The sequence below is a fragment of the Meriones unguiculatus genome, chromosome 3, assembly GCF_030254825.1.
Source record: "Meriones unguiculatus strain TT.TT164.6M chromosome 3, Bangor_MerUng_6.1, whole genome shotgun sequence".
Lineage (NCBI taxonomy): Eukaryota > Metazoa > Chordata > Mammalia > Rodentia > Muridae > Meriones > Meriones unguiculatus.
The window spans coordinates 140,478,010-140,493,720 of record NC_083351.1 but is presented as its reverse complement, the minus strand read 5'-3'; the positions used below and the strand labels follow the sequence as shown (position 1 = coordinate 140,493,720).

The window sequence follows — 15,711 nt, the reverse complement described above, 5'->3', positions numbered from 1 at the left end:
CTGCCTCCCTGAGTGCTGGGATTACAGGCGTGCGTCACCGCACCAGGCTTGGACTAAGGTGTTCTGAGGAGTTTATTATATTTTTTGTTTTTTAAGTTGGTAATTGGAAGCTACAGAAACACGTAACTAATCATGTGATGATGGTGGCAGTTAACAGTCTATTATTATTATTATTATTATTATTATTATTAAAACCAGAGTATAATTAGATTACTTTTCCCTTTATCTTTCCTCCTTCTAACCCCTCCCTTGTTCCCTCTTGAGTTCATGGCCTTTTTTTTTTCATAGTTCTTGTTACACACACACACACACACACACACACACACACACAGGCACACACACACTTCTTCCTAAATATAGAAGTACTCAGTCCATTTAGTGTTACCTGTACATATATGATTTCGGTACTGAGCCCTTGGTATTGGATAGCCATCCGGAGTGCTCATCTTCCCTAGGGAAGACTATTTCTCCTGCTCTCAGTATTCTCACCTCTTTGTCTGGGGTGGGTTGTGTGAGATGTCTCCCTTCCATGTTAGTATGTCTACTGGTTTTTGTCCTTGTTCAGGCCTTGTTTTAGAAGCCATCTTGTAGAGGGATCATGAGTGAAGTTTTCCCTCTATAGCAGCTTTCCTGGTCCTTTGTCTCTTTATTTATTCTGGAATGTTCTGTGAGTTTTAGGTATAGGAATTGTGTTGTAGATATATCAACTAGGGTATATTTTGACTGGCAGTGGTTCTCCATCTGCTGCAAAGAGAAGTTTCTTTGTTGAAAGGATAGCTATTTGGAATGCAGTTAGGAATTAGGCTCAGTTACTAAAGTAATAGGTTCCCCTCTCAGATTCATGGCCTTACTATCTCTGGGTAGTGGCCTTGATTTGCAGTACCAGACATGATTTTCTTCCTGCCTTACGTCCAATTAGAGAGCTCTCGGGTACCACCCAGAGGCAGTGCCACCGTGACAGGGATGTCACATCATGCTGTTCGCTAACACACGGCCTTCACCGTACCTTCACTGTTTTGAGTGCTTTACCCATGCTGACCTGTCTGATCCCCACACAGGCCTTAAGCGTTAGGGCCTCCGTCTGTGCTTTCTAGTTGGGAGGCTGAGGCTAGATGAATCACCCAGAGAACTGCTCACAGAAAGTGGTGAGACGGAGGTCAGAAGACATGGTGTGCCCCCAAGTCCAGCTCATGGTGGTCTGGGCGTATGCCGATGGTGGTGATGGAAGATGAAGGGCTGTGTTGGGTGGGGTGGGGGACATCACAGGGAAGATGCATTACAGGCTCCCTGGGGTATCAGTGAAAGCTCACCTAGAGCCACGTGGTGGCAGTGGAAGGTGACAGCAGGGAAACTCAGCTCGTAGCTTTTTGCAGGACAAATTGGTGACATTTGGGCCCTGATCAGCTGTGAGGGCTTAGGAGTAGTGGAGTGACAGATATCTGGGATATTGTTTGCCTACCCTCTGCAACTGACTTGGGATAGTAGCCAACGAGATATATTGGGAGGGTGGTTGTATTCATTACTTTTTTCTTCATTGTGACCAAATGCCTGACAAAAAGCAAGAGCTTAAGGGAGTAGGATTTAGTTTGGTTCACAGTACAGCCCACCTTGGCTGGGAAGATGTAGCAAGTGGCTCTGTGGTGGTGGCAGTTTGAAGTGGCTGTGTGCTACAGTTTGAGGAAGCAGAAAGCTTCCAAAGCTGGGCTGAGCTGTCACCCCTACTGACCAACCTTCCAGCTAGGTCCAAGGCTCTCAAAGGATCTTCACTCCAGCAGCAGCTGGGAATCAGCTGTTCTGGTGGAAGACCTTTCAAACCCACGCTGAAATAGTTTTTAAGGAATCTCATTTTCTTGCTTTGTGACCAACTAGCGCAGGGGTCTTAAGCTGAATCTGGGGTAACCCTCGGGAAAGAAGCTCCTTGAATGGCTGTTCTTTAAGTGGACACACTTTCCTAAGCTCTTTTGCCTCAGCACAGTAGGTGGCATGTCAGGGTCTCAGCAGCTTTTTTTAGATGGCCATGAATAAGACCCCTAGATGACAGTAGCGGAAGGTGAGGAGGAGGGGCCGTGGGATTACAGCTTAGGGGACACCCCTCTGAGCATATATATGGAGGCCGGAGGTCAGCCTCAGGTGTCATTCCCAAGAAGCCACGCAGCTCATATTTTTGAGACAGGGTCCTTCTTAGGACCTAGGGCTTGCTGGCAAGGCTGGTTGGTCAGCAAGCTCCAGGGAGTTCTTGTCACCTGCCTTGCAGAGACCATAAGCCCACACCATGTTGCCCAGCATTTTATGTGGATGCTGGGGACCGAACTCGGGTGCCCACGTTTGCGTGGAACGTGCTCTACTGACTGAGTTACATCCCCAGCTCCTGGAATAGGGTTCTCATGAGGAAAAACAGCGGTGGCCAGAGGCAGAAGTCCTTCTGGTTTCTCTGTGCATACGCCTCTTTGTTGGGACTAACTCCCGCTCTTTCTGGGTCCTTAGCCCAGATCAGGGGTGAACAGGTCCTCGTTATGATAATGGCTGGTGACCACCTTTGGTACGACCTCTGGCGGGCTGTCTCACTGTGTGTCTGCTTCTCAGTCTACAGTGGTGGCAGCGTCACGGGACCTCTCGGTGAGGCTGTTGGAAGTGAGAAATAGGATTTTCCTTCTAAAGCTTTTGCTTGGCAGAGGGCCTGACACACAGTAAGTCAATGGTACATGAGTGCTGGTCATTTGATGTAGCTGTTCCATTTTGTAGACCTTGAAATGGAGATGGAGCTCTTAGGGGGAAATATTGAAAACCCTGAAGATGGACTCCAAATGTGTTTGAGGATGGATAGCACAGTGTCAGCCACAGAAAGCTTTAATCCTGGCATATGGTGTCTAAAAATATTTCTCAACTTACATAGGCTTGTAGATTTTCAAGTCCATTTGTACACTGATACAGGTTCTTTTTTTTTTTTTTCTTTTTCTCCTGACAGACCATCTCTTCTTGCTTGACAGGATGAGATGATGATTCTTTCAATAATGTCAAAAGAAATTTTTCCATTAAAAATTCAACTCACTTTACTGTCTTGTGAATATTTTCACAAAAAATTGGGAGAGGGCTGGGGAAGAAGGAAGATCTGGACCCACCAGAGTTTATAGGGTACTTATATCAGGCGCACAAAGCTCTCCAGAATGCTTGGATTTTCTTCAGGATGTTTGCAGCCTAGGTGAGAAAACAGATCATGTATGTATAGGTAGATGTTGGCAACGGTAGTAGCAACTGTAGAGGATGAGTGCATAAAATGTGCAAGGCAAGCAAACAACCCGTGACTGCCCATCCGATCCTCAGAGTGAGTGTCAGATCGAAGACCTTTGAATCCCCTGACAAGCATGAGGCATTGGGTTCTCATCAGAAAGGACCCAAGAATCATGTCAGAGCTCGGGGCCGAGGTCCTGATTTTCCAAGCAGAGAATTTGAGGTGTGGCTTGACCTCCTTAGGGGATGTAGAATGGGGCTCGTTACTCAGTTTTTGTTGCTATTTTGCGGTGGGGTAGAGTGTTCGGTCTGTCACAGTATTCCAGGATTACCATGTATGATCAGCGTGCCACGGTATTCCAGGATTACCATGTACTCTGGAACACTTCCACGTCACTAGTAGTTCTAAACAGAAGTTATTGCTTGCCATCATGATGTTCACTGGAGATTCCAGAAGTAAAAACTTTGAAATGAAAGATAATTGTGCCAAATGTTTTGGGAACTCTTCTAAAAAATCGAAGTTTGAAGTCCATCTTAATCACTGTCATATAGATCATCCTGTCTGAATTGACAGAGAAGCACACAGCCCTGTCAGTCTGCATGAACAGCAGTGGTAAGAACGGGATCTGATAAGATCGCACTGGGGAAATATTTCCAGAAGCAGGTATTTGAGGATAGTAAAAGACTTGAGATTATCAGGTGTCTAAAGATCTTACTTCCCGAGGTTTGGGGGGTCAGGGTGTGAGTGTGGTTCTGAGACGAAGGAGTCAATGGAAGCCCAGAGAGAAGTTGTGGAAATGTGTGGGGTGTTACTGTAATGCTATGCCAGAATCAGCTAACTTAAGGAAAAAGAGTTTAGTTTATGCTTTCAGAGGTTATGGTCATGGTTGCTGCACTGTCTCCTATCTTTTGAGAATTGTGTCACAGCTGTAGTTTTGATCTAGAATGTTCCTTAAAGGCATCATGTTTGGGTACTTGATTCCAGGCCCCATGGTGCTATTGGGAGGGCTTAGTGGGAGATTTTAGTTGATTCATTTTTGTGCTCTCAAAGGGGGTTGTGAGACTTCAGGCTCTTCTTTCCTAGCTCCAACCTCATAAAGTGAGCAGCTTTAATCCATTACACACACCAGCCCTGTTGTCCTGCCTTGCCACAGGCCCCAAAGCATGGGGCCAAACCAACTATGGATCGAAACTTATAGAGCTGTGAGGCAAAACAAACCTTTCTTATTTGTAAGTTAAACATCTCAAGCATTTTGTTATAGTAACAGAAAACTAATGAATTTACATTACTTTGTCTAGCAGTTATGAGAGTGAAGGCAGGAGTGACCAAGGGATTACGTTTTAAACCAGAAGCAGGAGGCAGAACTGGTCAGGGGCCAGACTCAGGCTTCTAAAATAACCCTCTTGCTACAGCACCAAGGGGCATAGGATAAGGTCTTAGGGTTTCTGTTACTGTGGTTAAACACCATGATCAGAAGAAGGGATTTATTTCATCTTAAAATTCTCAGGTCGTACTCTGTCAGGGAAGTCAGGACAGGAACTCAAGGTAGGAACATGGAGGCAGGAACTGAAGCAGAGGCCATGAAGGAATGCTGCTTATTAGCTTGCTCCTCGTGGCTTGTGCAGCCTGCTTTCTTATGCACCCCAGGACTGTTTGCATGGCTTGGCACTGCTCACAGTGAGCCTAGCCCTCCCACGTCTATCCATAATCAAGAAGATGCCCTGCAGACCTGTCTGTAGTCAGTTTCTCTGTTGAGATTACATCTTTCCAAATGACTTGCTTGTGTCCAATTAATCAAAACAAACAACAACAACAGCAAAAACTAACCAAAGAAATACTTCATACCTTCAACAATCTAAGGAACTACCACTAGGTGCCATTTCCCAAAGAATCCACTGCTTGCCAACAGTTCAAACTGAGGATCAAGGCTTTGGTGGACACTTGGCAGAACACAGTTTATATCTAAACCTTAGCAATGTTTGAAGTGAGTGAGCAGGACAGAGAATAGAGTGAGTCCGGAGGGAAGAATGATCAGACCTATTTGCCTGTATTTGGGGAAAACTAGTAACGTAGAATTCTTTCCTTTTTTATTCAGTGTTTCATTTCTCTTTTGAATCATTTAAAAGTACAAACTTCTAGGACAGCCAAGGCTACACAGAGAAACCCTGTCTTAAAAAAAAAAGGAAAAAAATGCAAACTACTTCATACTAAACCTCAATGTAACTAGGTCATTCATTCATTCATTTGCCAATGTATGTGTATTATTATGATTATTATGATTATGATTATTATTATTATTATGTGCTTTATGATCTCTGGCCTGCTCTCTTTGTGGTCCTATTGGCTTTAACTCAGCTTTGCTTAATAGCATCAGCACCGCCATGTCAGTGTAATGGAGCTTCATTGATGAGACATTAAAAATACTGTTAGAATGCTGTTGAATACTGGGAAATGCTGTTGCTAAATTATTAGTCTTCGGTGCCTGTATGCTTCATCCCAGAGTCACAGCCTTGTGTGTGTGTGTGTGTGTGTGTGTGTGTGTTCATGCATGGGAGGGCCAGAGGACAGCTTCAGTGTCCACCGTGCTTTTAGGGATAAGCCTGGGACTTTCTCATTAGGCTTGGCTGGCTGGCCAGCAAGCTCCAGGGATCCTGCTGTCTCTGACCGACCACTGTGCCTGGTGGCTCTTTGCTTGAGTGCTGGAGATATGAACCCAGGTCCTAATGTTGACTGAGCATCTCCCCAACCCACAGCTATATTCTTAACACAAAACTTGGAATGGCTTGGCAGTAAGCCCTGAGGTTTTTATTTTTTGTTTTGTTTTGTTTTTACTTCAGTATGATTTTACAGGAATCTCGGCACTTTTCAGTCAATGTTGCCAAAAATCCATCACATTTCTGCTGAGGTGGCATTTCTGCCAGTCTTCATTTTTAATATTTTGATTAACGTTTTCTTCAAAAGAAATGTCACACAGCCCACATAGGTTGTTTGAAATCCCTAGTACCACATTAAAATAAAAAATGAAGTTAAGGAATGTCCTTTAACTCAGTGTGCTCTACACCCAGCCGTACCAGACTCTGCTGCAGAACACTGATCGGAAGTACTCGGCTTGTGTCTAGATTTCATAAAATGTATTTGAAAAAGTGCGCTCAAGTATACATGAAGTCATGAACGTAATTAAGTATTTCCCGCTGAGGGTCAGCTCATGAAATTATATCTGGTTTATTAAAGTTGGAGATTCAGTTCTTAGGTTGCACTGGTCATGTTTTAAGCGTCAGATAGCTTTGTGCTGCCGCCAGCAGCTGCCCTGTCTACAGTACGGCTGTGGATTGTGCTTACAATCACACGTAGGTAGGGAGCCTGCCTGCTGCTTTTGGGTTCTCTCAGGTTGCTGTTATGATAGAGTTGGTTTGTGTTATTAAGGCCATTCAGAGACCATGTTGTTAGATTGGTGAGTTCAGTGTTTCAGTTTCTTTTCTATTGCTGTGTGAGACACACACACGTAGGTAGGGAGCCTGCCTGCTGCTTTTGGGTTCTCTCAGGTTGCTGTTACGATAGAGTTGGTTTGTGTTATTAAGGCCATTCAGAGACCATGTTGTTAGATTGGTGAGTTCAGTGTTTCAGTTTATTTTCTATTGCTGTGTGAGACACTGTCACCAAGGCAATTTACGTAAGAGTTTACTGGGGCTCATGGTTCCAGAGGGTGGGTCCATGGCCTTCCTAGTGGGGAGCGTGCCAGTAAGCAGGCAGGTGTGGCACTGAGGCTGAGAGCCTACATCTGAGGAACAAGCATGAAGCAGAGAGAGAAAGCTGGGGAGCTAACTCGGAATGGGCTGGGCTGTTTAAACCGCAAAGTCTGCCCCCAGTTAACACACCTTCTCCAATGAGGCCATGCCTCCTGATCCTTCCCCAACAGTTCCACCAAGTGGAGACAAGGGTTCATGAGTATATGGGGGGAAGGGGTGTTCCCTTTGAAACCACTACATTACCGAGGAGAAATGGTTCATAATTTATGTTTCAGCTCCAAGGCCAGGGGATGTCTTGCTTGGATAGATTTTTTTCCCCCCAGCTAAATTCTGTCCCTGCATCTTGAACTTCACTGTCCTGGGTGTCCTGTCTGCTGTCACCTCTTCTTTCCTTCATTATGTCTTAGAGCTGGTTTTTTTTTTTTTTTGCCTCCAGAACACACACGCTTCCTGGCTTGAGAACTTTCTTATTAATACCCCTTTCCCTACTAGGCTACATGTTCTGTGAGAGAAAGAAAGTAAGTCTCTTCTTGGCTTCCTGCATTGCTTTATCTCTGTTCATTTTCCAGGAGTATCTGCCCCTTTGTCTTTGTCTGTGCATGTCATGTAAGGGAGTGAGTTGTGGATGCTTTAACTAGCTGAGACACACGCAGAACAAAGACAGTCGGGAGCCGGAGAGGCATCTCCCGGTGTTTCAGGACAGCCAAACAAACCCGCCCCTTCAATTACAGCGGGGTAATGAGCCTGCTCCTCAGCATGTGGAAACGTGATTAGAAATGGACTGTGGGCCAGGCGGCCAGGTGTCAGGTCATTATCTGAATCAGAAAGTCGGAAGTTAGGCCATTAAAGGTTACTAGTTTGGAAGAGGTTAGACTAGAATATAAGAGTCTCAGAAAATAAGAGTTTTTCCAATTTGAATGACACTTTAGAAAACCTCCAGCGTGTAACTTTCTCCCTTATAACTTTTCGTATGTGTAATGAGCACACAGAAATGTGCATGTGAGGGCACAGGTCTTGCGGACACAACTTGATGGGTGTCCACATCGTTCAGGAAGTGCTTCGTCACCTTGGCCAGCATCCCTGGGGCCGCTCTCTTGCTACTTCCTCTTACCCTCTCAACCTCTGCACCCCATCCTGGCATGCAGAAGTTTTTCCTGTTTGTGTACTTTATGTAACGGAATCACACGGTCCCACTCCTAACCTAAGGTAATGGGTTATCATTCGGAGTGACATTCCTGACATTGACCTTCCTGAAAACAAATACTGGCATTAGATTTCGTTGTGGTGTGTCCTGTTGCTTCTAGATCTTTTTTTTTCTTTCTTGAAGGTGTGTGTGTGTGTGTGTGTGTGTGTTTAGTGAATCAAAGCAGATTCTCATGGTTTATGGCAAGTACTTCACTTCCTGTGCTATCTCCTGAGACCCTACTTAGGGAAACACCTATGAAAATCCACGTTTGTGTGAATGTGCCTTTGTTTTTCTGCTATGTATATGCTTTAAGAGTTTTGCCTCTAACTAGGTGATGGGGATGTGGATCAGTGGGTACCATGCTTGCCAGGCAAGGGTGAGAGCCTGAGTTGAGAGCCCCAGTGCCATCTAAAAGCCAGAAGTGATTGAACATGTCTGTAACCCTAGCATTGACAGTGGGCTGGTGGGGAGGGCGAACAGATGGGTAGAGGTGGACAGAGGTGCAAGCCAGTCCTTGGGGCCCACAGAGCAGCCAGTCCAGCAAACTGTTGAGCTCTGTGTTCATGGAGAGATGACAACCTGTCTCAAAGGAAGGCGGAAAGCAATGGTGGATGGCTCTTGACAGCTACCTCTATTCCCTCTACCACAGTAATGTGAAGAAAAGGTAAATCTTTTTCTCCGGTTAGATCATGCCATGGTGTGCATAATACTCATTTCTCAGTGATAGGTCTTAGTATGCTTTTCCCATCCGCACACCCAGATCCACGACGTTCCCACTGTTGGCAGCCTGGTGCCCTGTTGAGATGTAAAGAGATGTATCTCAATGCCACGAGCCAGGTGCCCGCCCAAGACAAGTTTGCTCATTACTGGATTTTCATGGCCATTTGAAGTAGAACCCATGTGAGACTCCCCACAGAATGCATGCTTAGGACTTGCCCAGCGGTGGGGTCCACCCACCTAACAGTTCCTCAGGTGTTTGTAAGTAGCCCTCCAAAAAGTGTGGTGACTTTCAATCCCAGCAGGAAGATTGGCATGTCTGATTTCCCACGCCCTTGCCTTGCTTTTTGCGTCAAGCTTCGCAGTCCCTGCGGTCCCGCTTGGCCGAGCCACCATCCCCAGGTTGCCGTGTATGTCCTTCGGACTGATGCTTTTCTGTTTAGTGGACACTTGTGTTTCTCTCAGAACTTATCCCCATCCTGTGCTCACTTTTCTACAGACTTGTTCAGACTTTTCTTAATGATCTCAGTGAGCTCCTTCTATATGTAACTATCTTTTAATGGCAATTTTTTTCAGATCTTTAAAAATTACCATGGTTTTTGCTACTTTTTTCTTTTCAGATTTTATTTTTATTTTTTTACAAGGCACAGTTCACTAGATTATTATTTCCCCCCCCCCCAAATGGTTTCTGCTTTGTGTGTCTTTTTGGCAGGAAAATACATTGGACACTTGAGACAGACAGACATGCCTGGGATGGGCAGGGATCTTAGTGTGGAAAATGTGGTCATATGGCAACTGAAACTCAGTGCAAAGTGGTGTGAGCAGTTATGAATCAGCAAACATTTATATATCATCTACCTTTAAAAAAAAACATACAACAACTTTGAACTGAACTGTATTTGAAAGAAACTTTAGTCCTCTGCCTGTTTTCTTTATACTTCATTTTTGGGGTTCTAACTTCTCAAATGTTTCTTTTTTTGTTTTTCACTTCCAGATTGCAAATTATAACCTGTTTCCTGCACCATTGCTGACGCCCAGCCATCCATGTCAGAAGTACTTTCAGGTCGGATGTGCTTTTATATACTTCAATACACAGAAAAAGTTGAATGCCAAAGCTTGATAATGATAGACAGTTATTTTAATGTTAAACTCATGATTTGCTAACATAGCATTTTTAAATTTTCATTGTTCTTTGTACTGTAATAGAAAAAGTATTTAAAAAATAAAAGATCATTAGAACTTAACCATATAAAATGTTATTTACCGCTGATGTCGTGTAAAAAGATTATAGTTGACTACGGCACGAAATTGAAGCTCGGTTTTCGCCACCTGGCATTGTGGTACCCTGCAGACTGTTATCTCATGGGCAGAGGAGAAAGTGTTGCTGTTGAGTTTTTGTAAACGGCGTCTCATGTCAGGACTATAGTTCCCCAATTCAGTATTTCCCCTGGTTCTGATTCTGATTAATTCCAGGCCTGGAGAAGACAGCCTTGATTTCATTGCATGCTTCTCTCTCTATGTCACGACAGTCTGCACACAGTGTGGCATGGCATGTAATATAAGGAGAAACAATTGCGGTAACTCTTTCAGTTAAACTCTAGGACCACGTAGCAAACAGTGCATAGCTTCTCCATTTCCCTTGACAGATACTAGTTCCCAGTTTTTAAACCACTTTAGACTTAACGATGGGTCATTGTCTTTAACTTCCAAAGTTAAACCTTATCAAAAAAATAGTCTCAAACCCTTTCTCCATTACATAGACTCTGCGTATTACATTTTCCACAAAGAGGTAAAAAAACAAAACAACAAAAACCAATGTGAACACTGAGCTCAGTATTAGTATATGAAAGGCAAGAATTTACTTGTTTTGAGATTTATTTGTTTATATTGTGTCTGTGTGTGTTTTGCTTGCATGTATATATGTGTAACACACATGTGCCTGGTGCCTGCAGAGGTCAGAAGACAGCAATTTTGGAATCCCTGGAACTAGATTACAGAAGGTTGTGAGTCACCATATGGGTGCTGAGAAGAGAACCCAGGTCCTCTGCAAAGAGCAACCAGTGCTCTTAACCACGAAGCTGTCTCCAGCCCAAGAAATCCATTTTTACTATGAAAAAAAAAAAAAAACAAAACAAAACAAAAAAAAACCTGTGGGGAAAAATAGGATAAAACTAAGCTTATGTGGGACAGTCAGAATCTAAGCTGGTTCTTAGGGGCCCCTAGGTATGCTGCAATGGCTTGAAGAGGGAGTAGATTTTAAATAAATATGTATTTAACAACAGTGTTAATTATAGAAACTCAAAACAAATATGTATGTATATTTTTAAGCTGGGGAGTGGTGGTGCATACCATTAATTCCAGTACTCAGGAGGCAGAGGCAGATGGATTTCTGTGAGTTTGAGGCCAGCCTGGTCTATAGAGTGAGATCCAGGACAGCCAGGGCTACACAGAGAAAAAACCAAACAAACAAATGATAAACAAACAAACAAATAAAATAGACATTTTAGGTAATCTTAATGGATTGTTGCTACTTCCCAGGGGATGCAGAGGAGTGAGGATCGCTATATGCCCTCCGGGTTCCGCCACCCCATGCCCTCCTGCCCTTCATACAAGTGGTCTTGGAAGGTGCTTGAGTAGATAGGAGGGTGGATGGTTAACAGAGGTCAGAGCTCCATGATACAGTCCCAGTGACAGGTTGGGACTTCTCAGAGCTGCAGGTGTCTTAGAATTAAACACATTCCTGTGCATAATCCCTCCCCGAGTTCCTGAAAATATACGTAACTAATTCACTAAATAATCAGTAGGTAAACTGTGCATTTTAAGTATCAAGGATAATTCCTTTTAGAAACCTTTCATGTTACTGTAGTAAAATAGATTCAGGAACAAAACAATAGAAGAATGAAGCCAGCAGGTATCCAAAATAATGTGCTTTCAACTAAATGGATGGAGAACAGTCAGTCACTTGTAGAATTTTTCTCCTGTTTCTGTATTCTGGTATTCAGATCTATCCATCTCTCTGAAGGTATACAAGTTGCTTTATTTCTTGGTAGCTATATAGGTGCCTTAGTTACTGCTCTGTTGCTATGAAGAGGCACCATGACCACAGCGACTCTTATAAAGGAAAACATTTATTTGGGGCTGGCTTACAGTTTCAGAGGTTTAGTCCATTTTCATGCTGGGGAGCACGGCAGCAAACAGACAGACACATTGCTGGAGAAGTTGCTGAGAGTTCTACATCCAGAACCACAGGCACCAGGTAGAGACACTGGATCTAGCTTGGGCTTTGGAGCCACAAATTCAACCCCCAGTGGCACACTTCCTCCTAAACCTGCATTCAAATACAGAAGCCTGTGGAGCCATTCTTATTCAAATCACCACAGTAAGGTACAGAAACAGTTATCAAGCTTAGTTTTAAAGAAAGCTAATATGGTTGGGTGTTGATGTCGATGGTACCAAAATTTACAAGAAATGGTGTATCTTGTTCTAAGCACCTGCTCCACCCTCAGAAATTCACATGGCAACTGGTGAGGGGAGATCTGACCAATACCCGGAATGAGGTCTGCCTGCAATCCCATCTTCCAACTCCAGGCAACCTTTCCAAAGCAAACCTTCCAGATTGTATACTGTTGTCTGTCTAGGAAATTCCTGATTGTCCTTGCGAGTTGAGCTCAGCAATGCCTTCTGAGCAGGTCTCAGTACACAACAAAGTGATTTTCCTGTTTCACAGATTTTGCTGTTTGCTTTTTCTTTATGTTATTTCCCTTTTGGAATTGGCTTTAGAGCCAGCTGATTGGTTGCTTAAGAAAGCGTGTAATGCTTCTTTTCAGCACGCCTACTCTCTCTGTCCACACCAGTGTTCCCATGCTTGAGCATTGACTATGTTCGTCAGACGTGACCATGGAAGTCTAGAACATCATTAAAAATAATTTCATCTCTAAAAGACACAGAGGCTTTTCCAAGGCATGAATGTAGCTTGGAAATGGACAGATAAACGTATCCTTGGGATAGGGATTACATCTGTATAATTTCCTAATTCTCAGAGATGTACTCGTTTGCTCTGTATTTCTCAAGTAGTCCCTCATCACACCTGCCGGCTGAGATAGTTTCCTTCTTAGCTGCCAGTGGCTTCCTGTCTGTCCCTTAATCTAATCCAGCTTTCCCTTATTGGAGAAGCCTTCTCTGAACCTGAGTATTCATCTCAAACACCATGTTTTGATAAGATCCATTGCCCACCATGAGTTTGTGTAATAACTTACTCTCTCACTGTCCAAATCAGGTTGAGCTTTAAAAAACATGTTTCTGTCATTGTTTTTGGTTTTTTGAGACAGTGTTTCTCTCTGTGTAGCCCTGGCTGACCTAGAATCTCTATGTACACCAGGCTGGCCTTGAACTCACAGAGATCCACCTGCCTCTTTTCTTTCCCCAAGTGCTGGGATTAAAAGTGTGCACCACCACCGCCCGGCTGAAAAACATGTTATGTTCATTTTCATAACTGACAAATAAAAGGTACATATGTTCAGTGAACATACTTTTTAGAGTGTAAGAATGTTGTTGAATGACCAACCTGTGCTTATTAAGGTCTCAGTTTGTTCATCGGTTCCCCATGGCTCAAATCTCCTCAGTTCTTTTGCATTGTTGAACAGGGCTAGCCCTCAGAGAGTTAGGGTGCAAAGGGCACAAGAAACCCTCATGTGTAGGGGCTGAAACAGCTTTTTCATGGTTCCTGGGAGTCAGCCTGTAGAATTGCTTTCCCAGGTCCAGAATATCCCACGGTACTAACCCTGCCATCTCCCTGACCCTGTGGCCCAGGCTGCCTTCTCTGAACTTCAGCCCCTGTTCTCAGAGGACCGCTTATCACCCCTGGCACATTGAAGGTTTGCTTTCGTGGATAATACCAGGAAACCCGACTTATTTTACCTCTCCCTCCCTAAAAGGAAGTGTGTGGGGGGAGTCTGAGTTTATTTCATTTCCTTTATACTTTGAGGTATAGTTCAAAACCCAGCATTCCTCAGGGTAGAAGTTTTGCTGTTAACTCCTCAGTGGGAATAAAATCCTGAGGCAGAAAAGAAAGGGGGTGGGGAGGAAGGGAGGAGGAAGAAGGTGGCACATTTTGGGCCTCTGCGTGGCCTATTTGTTAATCTCCTCTCTCCATGTCATGGCTGGGAGAGAGCGGTCAGTTACTGAAGTAAGGGGAGCTTGCTGTCTTGGATGGAGGTAGAGGTTTCCACGAAGAAAAGGAATTTGGGCAGCTGTGGGATCTAACCCAGACCTCCCCCAGTGGCTCCCTCAGTTAGTTAGAGCCTTCATGGCTACACCCGCCCTGGGGCCCTTGTCATCCGTGGGGGAGGCTGCCTTAATGGGATTAGAAAGGCTCTGGTTTATTTAGTCTTAACAGTTTTATAGAGAAGATACTTGTGATTTAGCCAAGGCTATTTGAGTTGCAAAGAAGTTCAAGACATAAGCTAGATAACTAGATACATCAGCGTGTTGGCCTGAGAAACCTGGGGTGATCAGATTTAGGCTTGGTCCGTTGCAGAAATCTGAACAATGTCCTTGGTCTCTCTGTCTCTGGGCCGCCTTCTTATTTGTTAGGCTGACACTCAAGCAGGTTGCATCCCCTCCTAGTGAGCCCTTGAAGCTGTGGGTTTAAATCTAGTACAGAAAATAGGCACAGGGGGTTGGAGGGATTGGGGGGGTATGTGTGGGTGGGGTAGGTTGGGCTCGGGGACAGGGGGATAGACCTTTTCTTCCCTTTCTCCTCCTCCTTGTTGTTGTGTGAGACTAAGTCTCACCATTGAGCCCAGGCTGACTTCTGACTGGTGGTGGTCCTCCTGAGTGCTCTGTCACACCTGGCTGCTTCCTCTCTTCTAAGCACTGCATCAATCTCAGGATTAAAGTTATGAGGGTCACATGCTTATCTTTAATCAGACACCAGAATCATGGAGAATTGCTGCTCTGCCTAGTTGTGTAACACACACATACACACAAATAAGAGGTACATGCTTGTAACATTTGTGCTGAACCCCTGACCCCGAGAGCCATGAGGGTGAACCATCTCTCTTCATCAGTTTTGTTCACTGTTACTGCCTCAGCTTGGAAACGTGTCTGATACAGAGCAGTGGGAGAAAAAAGTTAAATGAATAAATGAATGGATGTCAACAAAGCTCTGTTCCCTGAGAAAGAGTGAGACAGTATTGACAGAAAGGGGAGGAATACATGCCAAGAGGTAATAGTTATTTCTCACATACACAGGAGAATCATGACAGTTGTTTTTGTCACACTCTTAAATCTGAACTTGCTTGTATCTCTGAAATAGGAATTGATCCTCCTGAATTAACGACCGACCTTTATATTAGTTACTTTTCTCCTCCGTGCTGTGATAAAATACCCAACAAAACCAGGGGAAGGAACTCAGGGTTTATTCTGGATCACAGTGCGAGGGTGTGCATGATCCATCATGGCCCGGAAGTCATGGCAGCCAGTGATGAAGCACCTGCTTACATTGCCTCTGCTGTCAGGAAATGGAGAGAGACCAATGCTGATGTTCAGTCCACTTTCTTCCTTCTGTCCAGGCCCACCATCCCTGGAATGGTGGCTAATATGGCCGCCCATATTTAGTGTAGGTCTCCTGACCTCAATTAACACTGGGAAGGTCCCTGACAGATCTGTCTGTCAGGTGATTTGAGACTTTGACAACTGGTCAATATTTAACTGTCAGTTAATTAACAACTGTTAATTAATGGTAACATCACAGTCTTAGCAAGTCCAAGAGCGTCATGTGGGTGTGCTAGCTAGTGTCAAATCCCAAAGAAAAGCCATCTCAGACTTGAAGA

The 15,711-nt window shown here is 44.2% G+C and overlaps 1 protein-coding gene across 11 annotated transcripts in view; it reads left to right on the top strand.

Annotated features, from left to right (window-relative positions):
* The window catches only part of Apbb2 (amyloid beta precursor protein binding family B member 2), a 308,714-nt gene that overhangs the window by 141,019 nt on the left and 151,984 nt on the right, over positions 1-15,711 (top strand). For all 11 annotated transcript variants that reach the window (XM_060380673.1, XM_060380674.1, XM_021635491.2 and 8 more), the window contains one exon: positions 9,873-9,941. In XM_060380673.1, the coding sequence (XP_060236656.1) occupies positions 9,923-9,941 (19 nt within the window). In that variant the 5' untranslated portion in view covers positions 9,873-9,922. The remainder of the gene's footprint in view (positions 1-9,872; positions 9,942-15,711) is intronic.